This window comes from Anopheles merus, chromosome 2L (assembly GCF_017562075.2).
Source record: "Anopheles merus strain MAF chromosome 2L, AmerM5.1, whole genome shotgun sequence".
Lineage (NCBI taxonomy): Eukaryota > Metazoa > Arthropoda > Insecta > Diptera > Culicidae > Anopheles > Anopheles merus.
The window spans coordinates 19,095,765-19,120,480 of record NC_054083.1 but is presented as its reverse complement, the minus strand read 5'-3'; the positions used below and the strand labels follow the sequence as shown (position 1 = coordinate 19,120,480).

At 45.9% G+C, this 24,716-nt stretch overlaps 2 protein-coding genes across 6 annotated transcripts; one reads left to right on the top strand and one right to left on the bottom strand.

The window, feature by feature from the left end:
- Nucleotides 1–345: 345 nt before the first annotated feature.
- On the top strand, nt 346–10,396 carry LOC121591598 (calcium/calmodulin-dependent protein kinase type 1). Of its 3 annotated transcripts, none has more exons than XM_041912305.1 (2): nt 346–811; nt 2,993–10,396. In XM_041912305.1, the coding sequence occupies exon 2, from the start codon at nt 4,195–4,197 to the stop codon at nt 5,416–5,418; it is 1,224 nt and encodes a 407-aa protein (XP_041768239.1). In that variant the 5' UTR covers nt 346–811; nt 2,993–4,194; the 3' UTR covers nt 5,419–10,396. The 3 variants fall into 3 exon arrangements, with proteins under 3 accessions (XP_041768239.1, XP_041768242.1, XP_041768240.1); XM_041912308.1 differs by lacking the exon at nt 346–811 and adding an exon at nt 898–920; XM_041912306.1 differs by lacking the exon at nt 346–811 and adding an exon at nt 1,981–2,558.
- A 4,157-nt stretch (nt 10,397–14,553) lies between these two features.
- LOC121592040 (heterogeneous nuclear ribonucleoprotein U-like protein 2) lies at nt 14,554–24,406 on the bottom strand. Of its 3 annotated transcripts, XR_006004631.1 has the most exons (11): nt 23,864–24,406; nt 22,324–23,097; nt 21,335–22,245; nt 21,139–21,261; nt 20,939–21,067; nt 20,700–20,871; nt 20,123–20,621; nt 19,965–20,059; nt 19,085–19,188; nt 18,482–18,778; nt 16,778–16,853 (listed from the first exon to the last, which is right to left on the bottom strand). XR_006004631.1 is itself a non-coding variant. In XM_041913254.1 (10 exons), the coding sequence occupies exons 1-10, from the start codon at nt 24,231–24,233 to the stop codon at nt 16,671–16,673; spliced, it is 3,360 nt and encodes a 1,119-aa protein (XP_041769188.1). In that variant the 5' UTR covers nt 24,234–24,406; the 3' UTR covers nt 14,554–16,670. The 3 variants fall into 3 exon arrangements, 2 of the variants coding, with proteins under 2 accessions (XP_041769188.1, XP_041769189.1); XM_041913254.1 differs by lacking the exon at nt 18,482–18,778 and having other exon boundaries at nt 14,554–16,853; XM_041913255.1 differs by lacking the exon at nt 16,778–16,853 and having other exon boundaries at nt 18,059–18,778.
- Between the last annotated feature and the right edge of the window lie 310 nt (nt 24,407–24,716).

The following is a 24,716-nucleotide window of genomic DNA, read 5'->3' as shown; positions in this document are numbered from 1 at the left end:
CTTCTCTTGTTTCCATTGAATGTTGTTTATGCTGTTCAATGTCCACAGTCGTCTCACAGTTCGGTTGTCATTTCTGACTGAGGTTCATACAAAAGGTAAGATCTTGCAGTCAGTCAAATATTTTTCCTTGAAATAGTTTGACAACTGCCTTTGTGTATCTTCCGACATCCATTTTGTTTTGCGTGTTTTCTCACCAGAACAATTTTTTGAAATCATTTGATGTCTTTTTCGCGTTGCACCGACACCGATTGCACAGGATCTATTTAGTTATCTCGGTGTGCTGTCACCGTGCGACTTCGAAGCAAACTGACATTTGGTCTAGCAACCTTGCCCAACACCAGTCGTCGTTCATGCAAAATCAACCAGCAGCAAGGAAAAAAAACTACACACACACCAGCAACAAGAGAAACTCCTCCGCACGCAAAAAACGCATCATTTGCACGCGGGGAGGTGAAATAACAGCCTAATAGCCCCCGCACACAGTTGGTGTTGGTCCAGCGGTCACTTATTACAACCGCGTGTGCTGTCGACTGCGTTTTTCGTCTGCTGGCGCAGAATAAAACATTGAACCTAGAAGGTGTTCTCGCGTGTACCCTTGTGTGCGTGTGTGAGTGTGGACAGAAAAAGTGTTTTGATGTGTTTTTGTTTTCGCTACACTATTCATCCGCGAGCAGCAGCAGCAGCAGCAGTTCCTGCATACGGCAAGAGTACGTGGAACATCCGTGCAAGGCGAACGCGTGCCAAGAGTAGCCAGTAGCAACAACAGCAACAGCAGCAACAGCACCTTTCGACCGTCTCCTCCTGCTGATAGGTATGTCAAATGGGGGTCTCTCTCTCGTGTAATTCTTATACGGCAGGAACGTGCGCTTTTAACAACACACAGACACACTCACACACACTGTGTTTTGCGAGCGATGAAGGTGGGTGATAGCGCGTTGATGGGTTTTTTATTGGCCGATAGAAAACCGCCCACCACCGAGATCGGCCCACAACACCCCTGAAGAAAACCGTCACCGTGCCCCGTTTGGGTTGAGGTCAATGCGGAAAAGCACCAGCAGTGAAGGGTTCGTCACGGCCCCGTTTTGCCTGTCTTGCAGCCCCGTCTAAATTTAATGTTATGCGTGTGCTCCACCTGTGTGCCTGTGTATATGTATGTGTGTGTGTCCAAGAAAGTGTGGAAATTGTGGTGTTTTTAAACCAAATTATTGATTATCTTCATGAAGCACACACACAGACACACACGCACACACAGAACAGTGACTGTGGTAAGCTCGGAAGCGTCTGCAGAAGGAGCAAAAAGGGCAGCACACAAAAAACCAGCCAGAGAAGCTATGCCATGCTGTGCGAATTTGTGTGTCTCTGTGTCTGTGTGTGTGTATGTTTGTGGGTTTTTTTTGCGCGTGTCCTATCGCTGGCAAAGGAAGGGAACACGCGCAGTCGATGGTGGTGGCGGGCCAGGGCCGGACGGTACTGATGGGCATGAAGCCAGGGGAGTTTGACCTTATGGTAAATTGAAAGTTATAGTACCGTCCGTTTCGCTGGATTCGTTTTAGAGCCTGCTGCTGCTGCGACTGCTCCCCCTTTTCTTGTTGGCATTGTGCTCGATATGGCTCGATACGGGGTGGAAGGGGGGGGGGACGTTCACCACACAACTCTCTGCCAGAGCGACGGGCAAGACGACGACCGACCCGGCCGCTGGCTGCGCTTCTCCTGGCAGAGAATTGCAGGAGTAGGCTGTGCTGCGGCTGCTGGCTCCACGGGTTGCTCCACGAATCGGCTGCTAAGATGGGGACACTGCGACCCGTGCGTGCGTGCGATGTGTGTGTGTGTGTGTGTGTGTGTGTGTGTGTGTGTGTGTGTGTGTGTGTGTGTGTGTGTGTGTGTGTGTGTGTGTGTGTGTGTGTGTGTGTGTGTTTCTATCCACCCGTTCTTTTTTACGATGACGTCAGTCAAACGGGGTTCATCAAAGGCGGGGTGGGATCAGAGATTAATAGGGCCAACGAGGAGGAATGCGCATCACCTCACCCCCCAAAAAAAAGAAGCAAAACGCCAAAAACACCCATTCACCCCTTCTCCAGCTCGCACAGCCCCGTCTTCTCTCCGTGAAGGGTGTGAAGGACGCGATTGTGTGTGTGTGTGCATATGTGTGTGGTGAAATTGTTTATGAGATGGTTGTAATCTTGGCAGCGATCACGTTCCGTGTGTAACATCGAGCGGGTTAGGGCGGCGATGATGGGGGATGGTATTGGTGCGCATCAAGCCAACCAAACAACATCATCGGCCCCCGGTGTAATCATCCGGGCGAATTCGATGCCACCCCGGGTGGACAGGGGTCACACCATCATCCCCATACACACGCAACGTCAATGTTGTCGTCGCCGCCGCGTTTGCTAAACGTTCGCGCAGTCCGGTATAGATGCTTCGAACACGTGTTTTTGGTGTCGGCCGTTGTAACCATAGAGTATTCAATTTTTCCCTCTTTTTTTTTTTTTTTTGGTTGCCCTGTACATATGAGAGTAAAAGTACGAAACGAAACGAAAGGTTTACGGGTTGTTCTGGTAAGTGTACCCCTCAAAGTGTCGGAAGCAACTACAACAACGCATTGGAGAGTGTGTGAGGTGTGTGTGTTTGTGCAATTGGGTACATAAAAGGGGCCACAAGGACCTGTGTGCTTCTCCCGTTCTATTGCCCGATGTCGGCCACCACTGCAACAGCACCACCAAATACGTGACCGATTAACCTGGGTGGAGGAGAGTGAGGAAGGGGTAGATATGAAGGACGCGCGCTAAATAGTAATTGGGGTGGTGTCGTGGAAGGGAATGATGCCTATCAACCTGTTGATTTTATTTGTTGTCCAGTAATGGAGTAATGGAGCTATGGGGGAAAGGGACACGGGATTTATTTCTTCCAGTGGCAGTTACGTTGCATACTACGGGCCAATACACAACTAATTTATTCATTATGCGTTTTCCTTCTTTCCTTCTCGTTGCAGCAATCGGGGCAGGCGCGAATACACGTAGCAGCAACAGCAGCAACAGCAACAAACGACACACCACGTAATCCGAGGCCAGTGACAATGTTGCGCCTGTTGCACTAAGAAAGGAACGAACAGTGTTGTGTGTGTGCTTGTCTGTGTGTTCGGTTCTGTGTGTCCATCTTCACGTCTAACGACCAACGTCACTCTGTCCCGTGCTTTTGGTAGAACCTACGTACCCCTACGTACATGTGTGCGCATTTTGTATGTCCTCTGTGTTCTGTATGTGGTGTAGTGTATTGGGGTAGAGAAACAGCAGCGGGGTGGCGGGAAAAACAACACGCACATGAAGGCCCCACAAACTACTAGCAGCCGCCCCACGGTGTAGCCCGCCACACATACCACACACACATGTGCTGCTCCCTCCGTACAAGAGGGGCGAGATAAGCGTGCCGGCCGTTGGAATCATTTCTGTCCAGGTTTTACTGTTTTGTGTTGTTAAAACCGAATCGCCACAATCGCCACAAGAGCGGCACTATCTCCCCGCATTTGCGAAGAAAGCAACACGAGGGGCAAAACCGTTCGGCACCGAGCGGGGACCATTCGGCAGTGGATCCTCCGTAACGGAAAGGAACAAAAAAGAAGAAAAACAATAGCTCGATGGTGCCGCGGCGCCGCATTTGCCACGATTCTCACCGTGCCGTCTGTAGTGTGTAGTGAGGAGTAGAGAGTAAAAGCACGGAAGAAGTGTCTGATAGTGTGTGTGCGTGTGCGTTCCTGGTTCCTGTAGAATCCCGGTAGTACGAACGATAATAGTAGCCGTAGTGGTAAAACGGAGAGGCGGCCACAGAGACAAAGCTGATTGTGACTTGTGTTTTCGGGAAGGACGTCAGCCTACCCGCCTGTCGCCTGTGAAGGACAACGTTACTGCACGGCGGCCCAGTTCAGCGCGAAACGGATTGGCGCAGCGGAATAAGAATTAAAAAAGGCGGAGACGACAGCGGCGCCTATTATTCCACAAAAGGACGAGATCGAGAAGGGCAGGGAGAGGGAACAAACGCTGTGCCAAGCTTCAAAGGAGTGTATTGTGTGGACTCCTGCGAGCAATAATAAGGCGGAAGGACGCGGCGTAATACAAAAGGAAGATTCGCTCTCTTATCTCTCTCTAACTGCCTCTCTCACTCTCTCTCACATACTCCCGAGGGGGAGGGCGCCACACCATGCCACTGTTTGGGAAGAAAGATTCGGGCAAAAAGATACGCAAGGACGTGAAGGATGGGTGCGACAAGCTGCCGAGCATCGACGACAAGTACGTCATCAAGGAGCTGCTCGGGACGGGCGCGTTCTCCGAGGTGCGGCTGTGCGAGCACCGGGAGACGGCCCAGCAGTACGCGGTCAAGATCATCGACAAGAAGGCGCTGAAGGGCAAGGAGGACTCGCTCGAGAACGAAATCCGCGTGCTTAAGCGGTTCAGTGCGCGGCGCAGCGACGGCAGCGGCGTGCAGACGACGGCACCGCCGATCGGAGGGCCGCGCTTCGCCCATCCCAACATCGTGCAGCTGCTGGAAACGTTCGAGGACAAGTCGAAGGTGTACTTGATCATGGAGCTGGTGACCGGGGGCGAACTGTTCGACCGGATCGTGGAGAAGGGCTCGTACACCGAGCGGGACGCATCGAACCTGATCCGGCAGGTGCTGGAAGCGGTCGACTACATGCACGAGCAGGGCGTCGTGCACCGGGACCTGAAGCCGGAGAATCTGCTCTACTACAGTGCGGCCGAGGACAGCAAAATCATGATCAGCGACTTCGGCCTGTCCAAGATGGAGGATTCGGGCTTCATGGCGACGGCGTGCGGTACGCCCGGGTACGTCGCGCCCGAGGTGCTCGCCCAGAAACCGTACGGCAAGGCGGTGGACGTGTGGAGCATAGGCGTCATCTCGTACATACTGCTGTGCGGCTACCCGCCGTTCTACGACGAGAACGATGCGAACCTGTTCGCGCAGATACTGAAGGGTGAGTTCGAGTTCGACTCGCCGTACTGGGACGAGATAAGCGACTCGGCTAAAGACTTCATACGCAACCTGATGTGCGTGAACGTGGAGCGGCGGTTCACGTGCAAGCAGGCGCTAGCGCACCCGTGGATCTCGGGCAACGCGGCCAGCAGCAAGAACATCCACGGTACCGTGTCCGAGCAGCTGAAGAAGAACTTTGCCAAGTCGCGCTGGAAGCAGGCGTACCATGCGGCCACTGTCATCCGGCAGATGCAGCGGATGGCGCTGAGCAGTGGCGGCAGCGGCACCGCGTACGGCCGCAGCTCCTCCCGGATAAGCAATGTGGCGGCGGATGGCACCTCCTCGGCGGGTGGTGGCGGTGGTGCCGGCAACGAGACGAGTGGGGATGGACAAGCGGACACTGCTACTACTGCTGCGTCGGGCAGTAAGTAATAACACTAGTTGGTTGGTTGGTCGTGTCAAAAAACAAACACAAACTCTACTTAGCTTAAATGGAAACACGACAAAAACACACACACGGTAGGAGAGGAGCGCACCTAGTAGTTTATAGGGAAAGGGCAAGAGAGGAGGGAACGTATATATGTGTGTGTGTGTGTGTCCGTGTGTGATTGCAGGCCTCTGTCCGCAGATATATCTGTTTGTTTCCGTTTCTGTTTGTAGTAGTAGCTGTACTTGATACTCTTTTTATGTATGTTGTACGATGTTGTTAAAGTTCTCGTTTATTCTCGTTCTAGCAGTGAAGAGTTTATACTTCTTTGTTTATAATGATAATTGTTTCCATTTTCTTTAATTTTATTTTGAAACCCAATAACCAATGTTTCTCGGACGATATCTCTTACGCTACTATTGTACTGGACGGTGGAAACTGAAAAATGATACTTAAGACACAAGACAGTGTAGGCAAGCTTAAATCATATGCCAGGGAAAAGGTATAACAATGTTTGAAACAGTCTACAATCGTAACACTGCAAAAGCTCAACGGAGATATTTCTCATAACGGCTACGGCCAATTCCACCGACCGATTAAAGGGACACTGGTGCTGGTTTGGTACAACCAAAACATTCACCCGCCCGAAGAACATCCTACCGACGTTAACTGTAGACCACGAACCTAACGGGCAATGCGCAATGCGCGCAAGCTTTACCGAACATCACGTAACAGTTGCTCAAGTGATGAAGGTGAATATTAGCAGTGTATGTTTGCGCGATATATTTTGTTTAGGTTTTATCACAAACTATTTGTTTCTTCAAACTTTACTACATCACAGTGATAGCTAATTAATGTCGATTTCATAATCGTTAACCGCAGGAGCAGAAAATGGGTGGTTTAAATTGCCAAATACGGCAACGCGTTCGTTCTGTACGATGTGTTCAACCGATAGGGATCGTTTTAGAATGTCTTAAGTGCAATGATATTAACAATTTTGAAGCCACTGCTTAGGTACTTATACTTAAACATGCACACCGGCGGGCATCGTATTCTTATTGGAAAGTGAACATTTAAACCATAATTCAATCTAGACCCACACGGCGGCTTGTGCGCGTTGTACTTCTCTTATTCCCACAATACTTAAACATTCTTTTTTGTTTGCTTGTAATGCATTTTTTATGGGGCATTTGTTCACAATTTATTTAGCGATTCGTTCCAGTACGCGTTTGCTAACACCTGTTTATTAGGATTCAGATCTGCGCGGAAAAGCGAGCAAAAGCGAGCGATGAGCTTAATCGAATAGACGACGGGCGAGAAAAGATACACGTACATGCTTTTTATAAACCCGAGCTGGAAGACCGTTTGCCCTGTTTGTGACATCGAATCCATTCCTTCTAATAATAAGTACAGCCGTTTGTGCGACCCATTAACGGTAACGTGCAAAATGGGTTAAGCGTTGATGTGTTAGCGTGTCCAGATATGAAGACGATCGAATCTCTGTCGGTTCAAAAAAAAAAAAGCGTGTGTAATGTTGTGTTAGAAACCGTCCCCTAGCGCCAAGGCGCTAACTGGTTGCAATTACCGTATAATTTACAGCTTAATTTGTTGTGTTTTCTTTCTTGCAGCTTTTTGTTGTTTAGCCAATATTTCCTTTTCACAATGTGTACTTCACCAGTTGCTGGCAAACTTCGGGGTGACTTTTGGGGTCACAATTTGATAGCGTTGAATGTTGTTGCGTTGTTTGAAACAAGATTGTAGCGAGCAAACGCTGAAAACCGTGCCGAATAGCTGTGCGAAAACACGATCAACGATTGCATAAAATGACAAGCCTCTTTTTAAAATAGTCTAGGTTAAAGTAAAGCAAACAAACAACACTTATCAATCAAACAACCAACCAGCAGCACCAGCAGTGAACGAGAGTTGTTTCGGGCGTACAGAGAGCAAAAGCAAGATATTAACCAATTAGAACACACGGGTGTTTTAATCATTCCCTGCCCCTTGCTCTCGTGTTGTTATAGTTTTTTTAGACGTTTGTTCGTATTATTAATGACAAGCGATTTTGCTGCTAGTGTAATGTACGATATTTTGAATCTCTCCAAACAACCAACTCTCCCTAACGTGTAAAGTGTGATTTTTGCTGAACGGGACAAACGATCGAGGCGGCGTTCCAACAAACCACTTAACGAACGAATCCATATCATGCACATGACGATAAATGCGATGAAATCTCTCTCCCCGCCGTACCTTGATCCACCTTTTACACCGATTTTCTTTACACCGATTCAGTTTGTGATCTTAAGTACTTTTTTGCGTTAGTTTTTATTCGGTTGATAAGCAAACTCGCATACTTTCCATCAAGAACAACGATCTGATCGGCTAGCCTCTACCCGAGTGGCTGAGGTGCAATATAGCGCAGGTTAGCTGGCATTGGGTGAAAACAAAGGGAAGCTTCCAATAATGTGTGGCCAGATTATGGGTCACGTTTGCGTTAGTTTATTTTCTTATTTCTTCTTGTTGTTATGAATGAATGAATCGCAATAGTTCTCGCGCACACGCCCCAAAACACGGTATGGTGTGCTTCTCCTAGTAGTTGTTAGAAGCGTAATGTACGAAGAATAAACAAACACACACAAACGTGCAAGGCTTAACCCGGCTTAGACCTTAAGTTAAACCGTCGGTCTAGAGTTGTTTGAGAACATTTGCCTGCGTGATAAACCTAAACCCTGGGAAAATCCCGTGGGAAGGAAAAGATAAAGTAGCCGGAAAATGTTTGGTAAACCGACAAAATCGACATCAAAAAAGGCATCATTGTTTAACATTTAAAAAAAAAAGAAGAATAAAAAAACCGTAGCTCCGCGTTACCGGCCTGTTTGCAAATATTTTAATTGTACGGGGTGGCAACACACGTACAAAATCGTTGCCGTACCAATGTTTGTGCAGTTGACGGGCGACCGAGGAAGAATGTTAACGCTGTGCACATACGGCGAACCATTATCCATAGGGCTTAACGCAGAGAAGCGTGTGCAAATGGGTGCAATAACATGCTTCTCAGTATATAGAATACGACAGCAACAAAAGAAAAGGGATGGAGAAAAACAAAACCTGTCGATAAAACAAAATTAAAATTATCGCACTAAAGTAGATGGTATCAGTTTTGATTGAGGATTGATTTGATGTCGGATAAAACAAACCACTAGAATAGACAAAAAAGCATTAGCAAAAGCAACACAAACAACACACAAAGCACACAAAAATACTAACGAGATGTACTGTACTAAGAGAAGCAGCTGTACAGGGCGAGAGATCGCATTCGGATTAATTTAAAGCAATTTGAGTTTGATTTGTACCAGCAACTTTTAACGCTTGAAGGCGAACGTGTATTGTAAAGTGTGCATGTGTGCATGTGTATGTGTGTGCGTGTGCGTGTATGTGTAATGTTATGAAGAATTACTTTGTACAGTGCGTATGGGTTGATTAGCTCCTGGGTATATGTGTGTGTGTGAGGTGAAAACAAATAAATAAAAAAAAATAAACCAAGAAAAAATCATTATATACAACAAAGCAAAAGAAAAGAAAAAAATATTTAAAAATAAAACGAAAGACTTAAAAAGGCGCAAAACGAGCGTAGGGCAGAGAATATAGAGCTTTTTTATATACATTTTTTTGTTCCATTTCCCCTCCCCCCATTGTAGTGCGCGATGGCGCAAAGAAATGTAAAGTGAAAGTAAAAATCAAAGGGAACGCTACTACTACCACTACTACTACTACTGCTACTACTAACATTCCAATTCCAACGATTAACTATAAAAAAACACAACAAATACTTTAAGGACACATGCAAACGTAGATAGTAACTGCCCACTCTCAGTCTCTCTCGTCATTGTTTGTTTGTTATTTTTATCGTTTTCCTGTGTTCTGTTCTGCATTCCATTCATATCAAGCCAAGCGCTAGCTCTGTTCGGAATCATAATGTAATAGGGATATTTCTAAACGAGCGAACGTTAATCTCTGTCGTATTCTCCACATACATCCTGTTTCCGTGTGCGCTTTGCAACACGAGCAATTTAGTGCAATCATCCGGGCGCGCGGCTAACGGAGCATTCAGTTCCTAGAGGCGGCATACATAAAACACGCTGTCTTTAGTTTAGTGTACACGACCCTCCACTCTCTCTCTCTCTCTCTCTCTCTCTCTCTCTCTCTCTCTCTCTCTCTCTCTCTCTCTTATGCTATCTCTCTCTCTTAATAACAAACAAACAATGACGAGAGAGACTGAGAGTGGGCAGTTACTATCTACGTTTGCAGCGATCACGTGGAGCTAACCCTCTTTACTGCATGCTCCCGCCGCCACACTTTCCCACGTGCAAACGCCAACTTTTCTCTGTGATCATCACTGCTGCAGCCTTTTTGCTCGATGTGTGTGTTTAAAATTGGCTGATAATAGATTAAACAAAAAAAAACAAACAAACAAACGAATCTGAACATACATTTCTGTAAATGGGTAAAGCAAATGGGCAAAAGTAAAGCAACAAACACATACAAAACACTCACACACAAACGGTACAAAAATGAACAAATCGCAGAACGAAAAAATAAAAAAAATAAATCAACAAACATGCAAAGCAAGCAGATACAACAAATAGCAAGATAATCTCTCTCTCTCTCTCTCTCTCTCTCTCTCTCTGTCTCTCTCTTTCATCTCTCTGTTGAATTCTCTATCTCTCTCGATGGTGTTCGCGGTCAGTTGCAATCGCAGTAGCAATGGGAAATGTGTTTTTTTAGATTCGAGTCGCTAACTAGATTTAGTAGGTTTTTTTTTTCTTTCGCGCTGCACACCCATGTGAAGCAAGGCAAAACAAGCAAATCAAGAAACAAACAAACAAATAAATAATTAATTAATAATAAACGATCCGTCGTCTTAAAACCACACGTCATCCATCGTCCAAAAACAAAAATCAAGAAAATAAAAATAGAGGAAAACAGGCGATAGTAGTAGCAGTGTTGTTGTTGAGTTGTTAAACTTGGATCAATGTTGTAAGAGGAGAGAAAACATTATCAATGCAAAAACAATTTAAAAAAAGTTCTACAAGAAATAAAACACACAAACACAGTTGTAAAGACAAAACGACAAACAAAGAGAGAGAGAGAGAGAGAGAGAGAGAGAGAGAGAGAGAGAGAGAGAGAGAGAGAGAGAGAGAGAGAGAGAAAGCACGCAGAAACTGGCGGTGGTTTTTAAGTTGAACATGTTTTGAATTTAAAATAGTGAAAAAGCAACCAAGGCAAACGAAAATGGCAAAACGTTGATGTTTAAAGAAAATAAAACCGAGGGTAGTATGTGTACCTTTGATTATTACCTTAAAAATATACATACATATTATATACATATACATATATATATACATATACATATACATGTGCGGATAACATATTTTTAAAAACCACACTCTTCGCTCACAGCAACACAGCAACCATCGTCGAACTGTGTGCGCGTGTGCGTTCTGTTTGTGTGTGTGAGTGTGTGCCCATAGACATATATTTGTAGCTTAAGCTGGCCGACCCGTTGGGCCTCCCAATCGCGCCCGCGTGCAGCAGCTGCAGCTGCAACTGACGGGGCGTGGACGGACGGGCAAGAACCGATTTGTGTTTTTATCTGGACACCTTTTTACTACCAAACCAGCTGGATAGATTGTTAGACTGTTGTTCCAAGTTGTGTTAGTTGGTGTTTATTTGGCCCTTGTTTTTGCGTTTTGTTGTTAAACAGCTACAGCAACAGCGTAAAGATAAAACAAACCGCCCGTTGCATGAGAGTAGCAAAATGAAGCGAAAGTAGTAGCGGCGACTTAGACAGCAGAGGAGAGGTTAAAGTGTAATAAAGGAGTAGCACGAACACGGAGAGAGTTGATGATGATGTTGGGTGGGAGGGTTGATCGTTGTTTTGGGATGGGGCGAGCAAGTGGGTGAGGGTGAGAGGTTTTAGGAAATTCAACTAATACAATAATTTTATTATGTGGTCTATGAATGTGATCTACTATATTTAAAAAAATGAGAAGAAAAAACAGAGAAAAAGTAACAGCAAAACAAAACCTAGTACTAAACTTAAGTAGGTGTTTAGTGGTTAAGAGCAGCGATTCAAACAGCGATAGAGCGACAAACACAGAAAAAGAAACAATCGAGTAAGGTGAGAGAAAACAAATAGAACGAATAACAAATCAGAAATGTTGATGGAATGAAGAAAACAAAAAAAGGATATTAAAAAAGAAAGTTAAGTGGTAGGAACTCACACACACACACACACACATACAGGAGGGTCATGTTGAAGAAAGAGATAAAAACGCATGTGAAAAAGAGGATAGCCCCCGTGTGAAGCAAAAAGGGTTGCTGCGCGTTAAAGCACAACACCACACCAAAACAGACAAACAATACATTCATCACAGACAGTGCGGAACGGGATACCATCAACAGCAACCTAACTACTACTAGTACTACTACTACTACTATTACTAACACTACCACCCTACTACTACTACTACTACTACTTTGTCGTTTGTCGAGGGGAAAGCAGGGTTTTATTGCATTTCTTCACCCAACCCTGTAGCTAAAAACAAAAACAGTTGGGATAATGGAATAAAAAGAGCGCGAAATGCGCACAGAGACAAACGAGAGAAAAGTAAACGCAAGCAAAACAATAGCAAAAGAAAAGAGAAAAAACACAGAAACCTATCACACTACGCGTAAACTACTAAAACATATGTGAAGCAAAATGGAAACAAAGCAAAAAACAAGCAAACAAACAAACAAACATATTACATAATCTGATTATACGAGAAAGAGAGAGAAAGAGAAAGAGCGCGCGATGATGCAGCTTTGCTGAATAGCATTTAATAATCTCAATAAATTCGTTCATTGTGTAACTGAAAGCAGCTAAACAGCATATGGTAGCGCCTCTGTTTTTGTTTGTGTATTTCCTTTACGAAAGATCTTAACTAAAACAAAATGAAACAAAATACGAACTTTTGGGGTAAGTATGAGCAGAAAATTATTGTGACAAACGCAGCATAACGGCAAAACACTACAAGTCCACAGTTAGAGGTGTGCTAAATTCTTATATTCTTAAAAAATATATTTTGAACTTTGCGAGTTCTTATTTAAGATTAAAACATAGATTTAAGTGTGTTATTTTGTGTTATTCCGTGAATTTATTCTATAATTCATTGTGTTTTCGACATTTTTGATGATAAAAACTAAGAAATCATTTTATTTCAATTTTCACATTAATTCCTCATTATCTACGAGTCGCATGGACAATGTACGTGAGAATAGAACTCTTACTCACATGATTTTAAATTTCGTGCATAAACAAGTCATCAAATCTTTTGTTAATACAGGCGGTCCCCGAGATACACGGTACCTCTTATACGCGGATTCAGAGATACGCGGTTTTCTAAATTTGACAGTTCTTTGACCAAATTGTACTGATTTGACACATCTATTGTAAAATGCCAAATAATTTCTGTTTTGATCGGATGTTAAAAACTATTTCAAAAGGTTTGAAGCTGTCATTTCATTTAGAATCATATCAAATAATTGATTAAGTGGCTAAAACCACCCCCTAGTTGCAAATTTACACGAAAATTAGTGATATTTTGGCGAGAAATCACGAGATTCAACTTACGCGGAAATTCGAGATACGCGGTTTTTTGCGGCCGTTTTCGGTCCCCATTAACCGTGTATCTCGGGGACCGCCTGTATATCTCATTTTTTCTTAAGCAATACGGCCTTTTTGGACCGTTACTCCTGAATAAATAAAAATAAAAAATATCTCATTTTTTCGATAAAATCAATAGACACACAAAAATGCAAATAATAACAAAGAAATATGTTCTATTTGCTAAGCTTTGTGTGCGGAAACCAATGGTTAACGGTTTTAAAATGACGTAAAGTCCCTCAACTATGGCGACCCCCCAAAGGCCCTTATCCACCACCTGATATTTTTAATCCACCTTGGGACTCGATCTCGCACGGATAGTCGAATATCACGGATAATGACAAAATCCTGGTTTGTTTTTGAAATTAATATCATGTTTTGGTAAAACCTAGCCAGTTTTATAATCTTCATGATTTCCTATCAGAATATTTGAAATGTGCCATGAATTATAGCGTATTTTGTTATGACAAAATGCTCTGGTAACCGTTATTTCAAATATCCTCTTCAGCACGCAAAGTCATCTATGTATTGAATGGGCATCTATGTATTGTTGACCATTTGTCAATGGTCAACAGCACGGATGAACGGACAACCGGATAAAAGGTACCCGGATAAACGGCGCTCCACTGTATTCGGTTCGGTGTGGTAGACGTCCGATGGACGCTGGAACACGATTGAGCAGACTCGCATCTAGACCCATCCGAACTCATCAGGACTGAGTCGGACTGATCCAGACTGATCCGGAGTGATCTTGTGTTGAATCCGGTAATGATTCAAATTTTGCGCACTTGAGTGAGAGTTGATGCACGCCCCCACTCCGGATTACCCATCAATAGATTAGAGCAACGGATTAATCTGTAGTTCTACCGATATTCGAGTAGTGTACCGATTTGCAGAATTTTACAGGTATTTCTGTTTGCAAAAGAACTAAAAACCCGAAATCATGGTCACGTTCACAGCAATTAACGACTCGGTTCAGTCACGTTCACTTAAAAGAACCGAAATGCCCACCTCTAGTCTACAGGCCTGTGTGGCGTTCCATTGACGGCTGCCGGAAGCATAATTCGTATTACCGAAACAACAACGCATCCACTGCTGTTCGGGGCAAATAGTAGGCCATGCTGCTGCTGGTCTGCCCCTGTGAGTATGCAAGGTGGTAATGGCGTTAAGGAAATGGGATTTCAAAAGGGGATCAATTTAACACACTCAACCGTTGCTGCGTGGAACAAGGGACATCTTCTCAGCGGTGCTGCTATTCCTAAATAGTCTGGGACGACGAGCTGCATAGTAACGCGATTTTCGCAAACCTTCGGGCAAACATGAAACCAATTTCGATGGGAAAAAGGGTAAAACAACAACAGTTTGCACAACTTCACCTCAACCGTTCGGCGTTCGGACAGTAAATATAGACAACAGCACTCACACGCCAGCGACGTTCTCTAGGTATGGACTGATTCCATTTATTTGTACCTTAAGTATAGACAAGTGGATAGCGACAGAGTGTGTGTGAGAAAGAGAGAGAGAGAGAGAGAGAGAGAGTTGGATTTGTTAGTATTTCTTTATAGCTGATTTTGTATGCACTCTCGCTGGTACTGCTTTCTTGTTGCAGCAATGGCAATACGAAAAAAACAGCATCTCCAAATGTTGTTCATCCTTCACGGAAATGCTACCCAGTTTTTTGCTTTTGCTTTTTGTCCAACTTGCAATCAATCTAATACTAATTTACGAACTCTTTTTCTTGTTTTGTATTTGTTTGCTTATACACGTGTGAAGGAAGGAGGGGGGGGGGGCAGGGGGAGGTGAGAATTTGCAATCATTTAGGATACACAATTGTATTTGTTATAAGAATAATGTTTTGTTTTTGTTTAAATTTAATGGGGGGCAGGAGGGGAGGAATTAAACCCACGCCAAAGTATGTGTAGTGTGCTCTTCTGTTTGTTTACTCGTTTTACAATGCTTTTGAGTTTTGTTTTGCTTGCATTTTAGTTAATCCTTACATATTTATATATAGACGCTCTCCCCTTTCAGAAAAACAACAGAGAGGGAGAGGGAGAGAAAAGGGGGAGGTTATGTGTTTTTGCTGTTGTTGCTTCTTGTATTACATTTATATTTCCTTTTCCGTCTTCATCCCTTCCCTCTACTGCCCTCTGCTTCTTCTTCTTATCGAAATGATGTTATTGGTTACGTTACTCTTCACTAAAAGAAAAATCTTCACCACACACACACACACATGCAAGCACACAGTCTCAGTACCATTTCTTAGTGAAAATAAGGCCTAATTGAAGCCATTATTTTGTGGGGTTTTGTCACTCATTCTCGCTCCCTCCCTCTCTCTTCTCTCTCTCTCTCTCTCCTCTCTTCCTCCCTCTCTCTCCTCTCTCTTTCTCTCTCTCTCTCTCTCCCTACACCTTAACACGCTTAACTCAGACGCTAAGAAAACGATGAATTAAAAAATAAAAATGAATAAAAAAGAAAAGAAAAACGATAAAAACGACCGCACCTAACAGTTTCTTGTTTTCTCGTCTCGTTACATTATTGTACTACTAAATGTTTTTTTTTCTGTTACTGAAAGAGTTACCCAAATGGCGAATGGTTTTGTTTCCGTTTGGGTTCAGGTAGCGCACACCTAGAAGCTAAGTTAAACGAGACTTACCATTGTACCAAATGTGTTAAGGATAAGAGTGCACAAAACTCAAATAATGCAACAGACGGCCAAAAGGTTACAACGATACGGTTGGGGCGGTGCCATAACTGTACAAATCCACACACAAAAAATCTTACTGAAGAATATATAATATTTTATATAAAAAAAACGAGAAAAAATAATAACCTAGTACCTACCAAGAATAGTACTACTTCTAACTGCCTGTGCTGCTGCTGCTGCTACTAAACGCAAAACCATCCTCCATTTCACGCTTAATCCATGCTAATGTTGAACATCGATCGATCGAGCTTTGTCTTAGGTATTGTATAGATTTAAAAAAAAACATATTACACATAAATTAGCATCTCCACCACGCGGCGTGTACATGACTCTCGCGGTACAGAGCGCTCGGTGGCGCTTGCCCGGGATTTTTTTTTCTTCCTAAAATCGAACTTTCGTGCACTTACATATTTAGCTCACTCACACATACACACACTTGCTTGTTTGTCACTAATAAAACCGTTACTGTACCGTTGCTGCTAGATATCGGGTGTACGTGCGTATATCGACTATCGTCTCTCCCCGCTCCGTATTACTTTCTGAAGGGCTTTTTGTTGCTTCTTTGTCTGAAGTGCATCATCAACGAACCTAAACGTGCTCTCCTCTCGCGTAACACTAATAAATGTCATGTGTGTGTGTGTGGAAAACGCATTGTTTGTGTATGACGATGAATGGTGATGGGTGGAGGGTGGGTGGATCGGTGTTGTGTATTTTAAGCATAAAATTTCAACTAAGTCGCTTAATTCATTTTACACATTACAAACTACAGTCAGGTTCAATGGGTGCAAATCGAAAACCGTTTCTCTGCTGCGGTGCCGTCCCCTGCGCGTCGTCTACTGCCGCTGCCTTCATCCCATGCTGCCGCCGGAACCCTTCGTGTTGTAATGTCCGTACGAGGACGAGGACTGATGCCCGCTGGCACCACCGTACTGGTTCCACTGGTGTGCGGTGGCGGCGGAGGAGGAGGAGGAAGCGGCCGCCGATCCGTCCGCGTTGCCACCGTTCGCCGCAAGCAGATTGTTCAGGTTCGACTGTAAAACGTGAAAGTAGGAGAGCGAGAGAGAGAGAGAGAGAGAGAGAGAAGCGATAAGTTAAAGGTCATACATAAATCCCATCCCAATCGTGATGATGTGCCAGAGATGATGATGTGAAAGCAACAAACCCAACGAAACAAGAAAAGAAATGAAATAATGTTAGTGAGTTGTTAACGCGCCTTCGTATGTGTGTGTAAATGTCCTTAAACCGCCCAATCTTCATACACCGCGTAACAGTACATAGAGAAACAGAGAGGAAGCAGCAGCAGCAGCAACCCATTCCTTTCCATTTGTTGCATGAAACCGCCTCAAAAACTAATTCCCACCCACCCACACACACACACACACAGACATACACGTACGCACACACCCACACGCACACACATACAAACGCACCCACACAAATTTAAGGGAAATGGGTCAAAACAAAACAATACACAACAAACCGCGTGTTACGTGTTTAGGATTTGCGCGAGAGCCTAACGCATGATATATATATATATATATATATATATATATATATATATATATATATATATATATATATATATATATATATATATATATATATATATATATATATATATATATATATTTTTTTTTTTTTTTTTTTTTTTTGAAGTTTGGATTGCGCACTACGCGGCGAACAAAGCCACTGCCTAGAGGATGGGCAAAGGAGAGAGACAGAAAGAGAATTAGTGTAGTGTAGGACAGTTAAGTTACTCGCGCGTCCGACCGAAATGATACTGCTTTTCGATTTAGAGTAGGGCAGACGGATAATGTATAATGTAAGAAATAATTATTAGAAAATCAAATCAAATGAACAAAAAAAAAACAGATAAATATTTTAGGCACAGCGCGATCCTTACCTTCCACTGTCACGGTGGACAGGAAGAAAGTTGGAGTCAGCAGGTGTACCGCCAGTTTCGCGCATGTATGGCTTTGCTCTTCGTCTCTCCATTATTGACTCGTGTTTAAGATAGAGAACTCGCTACAGTTGCGCTATTCTTCTCTTCCTCCTCTCTCTTGATTCGTGTCTTCTTTGGGCACATTTTCACCGTTTAAGGCTCCGCTGCAGGGTTGTGGAGTTCAGGGAGTGGAGAAGCCCCTCACTGAATCGTACATTTTGTGGCAATTTGGCGATACACAACACGCAATCGAATCGAGACATGAAGAAAGCTGTGTGCGGTTGGTTTTTTATGATGACCATGAAGGTGGTGGCGATGATGATAATGATGATCGTGGTGAATGACGTCGTAGCACACGATGCTGCTGGAGCTATTCGTGAATTGCTGCTCGTGCAGCCGAAATAAGACACGAAGGACATGGACACTTGCTTTAACACGAAAAACATTACTTTACATGGCTTCACGTTGCCGGCGATGTGTCCTGCTCTTTCTCGTTTATCCTTCTTTAGCCTAGCTTAGGCGGCACCTTTTCCACCGTTAGATTGTGCTGAGAGATCCTCGAGCAAAAAGGATTTTGGGGGATGAAATCGATAAGGACGAGTGTGGGAGTGCGAGAGCACGGTGTAGGCGTGTTTTTTATTATTTTCTTATGTTACTACCCATTTAAACACACACACACAACCAGTTGGGCTAATCCACGCTTCCGCCCGAACGCACCTACATTGCACGCGAAAGAAGAACCGGGCATCACAGCATTTCTATCTCGCCTGCAGAGAGTTTCGCGGTGGTGGAGTGTGATGGTGGTGAATCGGACCATTCATTCATTCAATGTATATATTCATATTCAGTCAGTCAGAAGAGTATGTGTGAGTGTGTGTGAGTGGTGGTGGCGGTATTACTCGCTATATCTAATCCTCGGGAGGGTGGGGGTTGTATGGGGAGGGTTGTTGTGGGGAGGGCACAGTCAAAGCACTATGCGCGCGCATGCCTCTTCCTTCAGTGGCGTTAATGATCCTAAATGCACAGCAACATAGAATGGACAGTTGTATTACACACGCTTGGCCGGTAAATCATCTTTCAGTCATTTATAAACATTTAAACGAGGAAGCAAAGGAGCAAATGTTTGAATGCCCACACAGAGCAACGCGATCGTTGCACGATCAGACACAAGTATTAGTGCTTCTCTATCACTATTGAGTGATTTTGTTTGCTTGCATGTACATCCAAACATTCATTATCAGCGGGTTTTTTAGAAGGGGAAAGATTCTTCAACTTAGCAAAACTAAATGGTTGGGATTAATGCTTTCGCGATCGACTTACCTGCCACCATAAGTACCACGAATCCGAGTTGCCCGATTTTTGATAGCTATTATTCCACTGCTGCTGTCCGCCCTGCGCATTCCAGTTCGAACTGTTGTTATATCCTGCCAAACAAACGCATTCCAGTTCAGTTATGTTGTCGCATAGTTATTCAAAATGGGGGAAAACGTTTGTAGCCGATCCACTTACTAGTGGTGGAAGCTCGGACCTACCCAATTTCGATTTCATGTTCGGAAGCAATTCCGTTACTGGAATCGATTCCGACTCCGGAGTTGACTCCGGAGCCGATTCCGGAGACGATTCCAGAGTTGACTCCAGTGCCCATTCCGGAGCCGATTCCGGAATTGACTCCATAGCCGATTTCGGAGTCGACTTCGAAGCCGGCAACCATCGGATCGGAATCGGCTTCGGAATCGAAATTTGCTCTGGAATCAAAATCGGCACCGGAATCGAAATCTGCTCTGGAATCAGAATCGGCTCCAGAATTGAAATCGATCTGGGAATCGCAATTTGTTCAGGAAACTGAATAAGAATAGACGCCAGAATTGGAATTTACTACGGAATGAGAATCAGTACTTAAATTGAAATAAGATGTTTCAAAAGCGAATTCAATCTGGAAATATCCATGAGTATGGATCGCATAAAAGTAAATTTAGATTATTTGCGACTGTCAATATGTAGCATCATTGGACCCTAAAGCCTATTCTATTGGAGATGCCGATTCCGAAGCCAATTCTGATTTTGAAGTCAATTCCGATTCCGGAGCCAATTCCGGAAACTGATTCGGGAACCTACTATCCGGGATCGATTCCAGAAAACTTCGGAGCTAGCCGGAATCAATTCCGACGAAAATTTCATTCTTCCCAACACTACGACTTACCCCGACGATCGCGACGACGTGCATCGTATCGGTTAGTGGAATGATCCTGCTGCTGGTTGTAGCCACGGTTCGAGTAGCCGCGTTCATTGTAATATCTGCATAGAGGAGAAAATTTGCATTAAAATTGCGTTTAAAATCTCAAAACCGTTCACACTTACCCTCCGCCACCACTGTTGCGGTTCCAGGAGTCGTACCGATTTCCCCCGCTGCCATAGTTGCCACCGCGATGATGATCGTCCCGGCGCCCGTACCCATTGCCGCTTCGGTAATCGCCGGCCCCGCCACGATGGTGCCCACCGCCGTACTGACCAACACTGTCGTTCGATTTGTTGCCGTAGCGGTTGCCGTAGCCACCGCCGCCCGAGTTGTTGCCGTACCGGTTCTTGCCGTACTGCTGGCCACCGCCGCCCTGCGGACGGTTGTGGTTCCAGCGCGACGTGTAGTTGCTGTTCGCGTTGCTGTTGCTGTTGTTGTTGTTGTTATTGTTGTTGTGCTTCTGTCGGTTCGCCTGATTGGCGCGGTTTCGCCGGGGCGGCAGCAGCTTGCGGCCCTCCTCGTTCATCTTTTTCAGCGTCTCCTGTGCCTCGGTTTCCGGCAGCTCGGCGAATACAATTTCCGTGTACCATTTTTGTTCCAGCGTGGGCACAAAAATGTTTGCTGATGAAATAAAATAAAGAAGCAAGGGTTAAGGTTAGAGCGTAATGTGATGCGTGAAGGTGCAGTCTAGGTACATACCTTTCATCGTGTTCAGAGTCGTTTCAGGTACTTCCGCGCCGTATTTGGCCACCTTCTGCTCATACCGTCGCTTATACTCCTCCAGATTTGGTATCACCGCGATCGCACGGCGCGTCTTGAAGCCGCCGAACCCTTTCAGGCGTCGCTTTTGCTCCGAAGCAAACACATTGGTCTGGATGAATGGATCAAAAAAGCATTACAGTTTTGTTGGAATGATTAACATTGATCATACACATTACCTGATCGATGAGGATGTGTCTTCTGCGCTTGCAAGCGATCTCGATCAACCGTGCCATGTTGCGCGACAGCTGCTCCACCACCTTCTGCCATTGCGGTGTGTTGGAAGGTTCACGCACCTTACCCAATACCTGAAAAGGGTTTGAAAAGGGAACGTTAATCCGTGGCTTTGAAGGACCAACCGTACCAACTACCAATGCACCTTCATATTCTCCAGCAAACTGTCGATACTCAGCAAGGTAAACGAAGTGTCTGCGTTTTCCTTCAGGTAGTTTTGTACCCACGTCGTTTTGCCGCTTCCCGGCAGTCCAATCATCATTACGAGCTGAAATCAAAGTCGTTGGTGGTTAGCATGTGGTGCATTTGTTCGCCTGATCACATCGCGAAAGGTTACTTACCTCGCAGCTATCCCTAGCCGACGGGCCCTTCAATCCTTCCACAACGCAATCTCCATTCTCTTCCATGAAACGGTTCAGGAATGTGTACGCCTCGTCGAAGGGTACCTTTTCCGCCGGCTGTTCGTCCGCTGACTCAGCCTCCTTTACCGTTTCCTCCATTTTGATGTCTTCATCTTGTTCCTCCGCTTCCTTCTTCGCACTATTGTCCGGTGCCGATTCTTCTTTTGGAGCATCATCGCCTTCCACCTTGGCCTCTTCCGTTGAGGCTTTTTCACCGTCCGTGGTGGTGTCCTTGTTCGACGACGCCTCCGCGCTGTCGCTCTTTTCAGTGGCCGGCTCGACTGCTGGTTCTTTTTTCTTTTCCACCAGCGGGAGCCCGTCCTCCACCGTGCCAAAGTTCACCTTGAACGACAGGTTCTTGGCGTACACGTGCGGGAATAGTGCTTTGCCGTCCAAACTGTCCTTTTCGAACTCGAACGCGTTCCCCTGTCGGACGCGGTTCACCGTAAACTGCATGCAGCAGGGCGTCGCGTCCAGGTCCAGGTAGACGCCCACCACATCGCCCTTCCCGTACGGCTTGCCGTACTCCTCGAAGTTGCCCCCGACCACCTTCTTGCCACAGCTGGAGTAGCCGAAGGAATGGTCCATCTCACCGAGTTGCCGTTTGCCTTCCGTCGCCGTAGACCAGCCTATTCGCATCTCGGCCGTCGGTTTTTCGCCGTCCGGGACCAGAGGCGATTTGGTGGCTGGCTGCAGCTCGTCCATCACTAATACTTCGTACAACACTTTGCCGCCCGTGACGCCCCGGCCAGCACGGACGCCGGCCCACACCAGACCAAATATGCCGTCGGATAGGGGCTTGGCCGAGAGCAGATCCTTATCGTCGAGGGCCAGATTTAGATCCGAATCATCTGCAATTAAAGCGGGTGGGAAAAGAAATGGAATTACTCCATGGCCCCAAAACGCCATTCGCACGTGTGCCTACTTACACCAGCTGAGCGTGAACGTTTTCTCCGCCTCCGCGGACAGCTGCGGTTCTACTTCCTCCGACACGAACTCAACCACATTGTTCTGCGCCTGCTGCTGACCAGACTGCTTCTTTTCGGCTTTCGTGGGTCCCGCCTTAGATTTGCTGTTCGAGCCCGTTTCGCCACCAGCGCTGCTGGCGGCGGCAGGCTTGGCCGCTTCGCTGGATTCGGCCGGCTTTGCAGATTCTTCAGTCGTTGTCTTCTTCTCATCCTCCTTCGTCTCGGACGGTGCAGCTTGTTCTGCCGCAGAGCCATCCGTCGTTTCCGCGGGGGCCGCGGCCGGTGCTACATTTTCTTCCTTGGCCGGTTCCGCCGACGGAGCGTCCGTTTCACTCTCTTCAACCTCCATGGCGGATGGTGCCGTTGCCGTCGCAGGTGCCGGTTCCGACTGCGCTGAAGGTGCTGGAGGGGCTTCAACGACCGGTGCCGTGCTGCTGCTTTCATCCATTTTGGGCTCGGTTGATGCGGCCGGCTGTTCGGCGCTCGCTAACCGCTGCTCTGGTGCCGCACTGACCGGCTCGGGCTCCTCCTCCTGTACCGATTCCAGACACGGTGCCTCACTGGTCAGCCGCTGGGGGGAGGGCGATTTTGTCATCGAGCGCGATCGGCCCCGCTTGCGGGCACTTCCCATCAGCGAGGCGTGTGGATTGTCCGCCGAGCTGTTGGGCGGCGATGGTGATCGTGTCATGGAACGCCGAGTGCTGCGCCGCCGTACCGGTGTGTCAACTCGCTTGCCTAAAATCGAACAACAAAAGCCGGTTTAATACTGCGCAACAAGATCAGGCCCCCCCGAGACAGGAGCTGCACGGAGTAACTACTCGGCTAGCGATTATCATGTTTGGGAAAATCGCGTGCAGAACTCAATACGAGAAATTAAAACAACATCGCAATGTTGGATCGTGAATCAAAATCGATGCATGGAGTTTACCGAATTGACGAGCTGCAGGGTGCAGTTCATCGCTAAGCGCATAGCTACTCCGTCATACTTTAGGAAAATGCACGAAAACAGTTTCGAAAATGAAAGGAAAGCATTAACATAGCAAAACAATGAGTTCATTACTCTAATCCCCTAGGCCGATGTGCGTTGTTTACAACTTGCTCTATCTTGTGTTCCCGCTACATTCGTACACACACGCACACGCACACACTCACACCACGGGCGAAATGAGACCTCATTTTACCCACACACGCACTCACACACACATACAAACACACGTCATACGCACTGTCAGAAGCCCGTGTATACGCACACTTTCTCCTGGCCCGAAAAAAACGGCACGACGGCGCTTTAAAACGCTGCATCGGTGTGAGTGTGCGGCAGGCGCAAGAGCGAGAGCGCCGATCGGACGCGCAAGCGGGAACGAGCAACTTTTTCCCTTCACAAACAAAATGGCGCGCTATCCCGCACAGCACTCTGATTACACACTAGGGAATGGTAGAATCGCGCCGAAAATGCCCACTTTCTTCGCCCTATCGATCCGTTTTCCGCGATGCAACTCACTTGACATAGAAAGGTCCTCAATCGTTTGCTCTTGGGGCAGTGGCTGCTGCTCGGCAACTGCAACATTTTGCTGCTGCTGCTGCTGTAGTTGTTGCTGTTGAGCCAAAAGTTGCTGCTGGGCGTGCTGTTGCTGCTGCGCCTGCAGTTGCTGTTGCTGCATTAGCAACTGTTGTTGTTGATGCTGCTGCTGCTGCTGTGCCAGATACTGTTGTTGGCCGTTCGGGTCAACGCTGGTGGCAGCCGCGTTGGTTTCGCGTTCGATCGCTTCCTTCAGGCGCTCCAGTAGCACCGCTTTCACTCCCTTGGTGTCCAAATTTCTCGCCGCAAGCTCGGCCTTTAGGTCGGCCACCTTGAGTTTGGCAAGATCCATCACTGGTCGGCTGGGGGCACGCGACACGCGAACACTCGAATACTCAGCACGGAAAACGAGGAAAACGAAACTTTCGCACGGGTGTAAAAAAAACTTGGCGCAGAAAAGTCGCTCGCAAAACTTCCGAACCACGCACAGTGAGCAAATGTATAGAACTGGACTGCTTTTTCTTCCTTTTTCAGTTCGTGGCCAGAGTGACCAGAAATACCGATTTATCTGTATTCCTACCGATTTTTCATATGCCTACCGATTCACAGATGGCCGCCCTAAAACTACCGATTTTCCATTTATCCTACCGAAAATCACAGATATTTGATTTTTCAGTCGTTTAAGCTTAATCTGTGGCGCTTGGGATGCTGTTTCAAGGATTGCTAACCTCATTTGTTACTTATCGCGCTGATGCACGTTTGTTTGTCTGGCACTTTTTATTTTTATCCGTTAAAATGTAATGTTCATAATAAGTAGAAAATGTCAGTTGCGTGG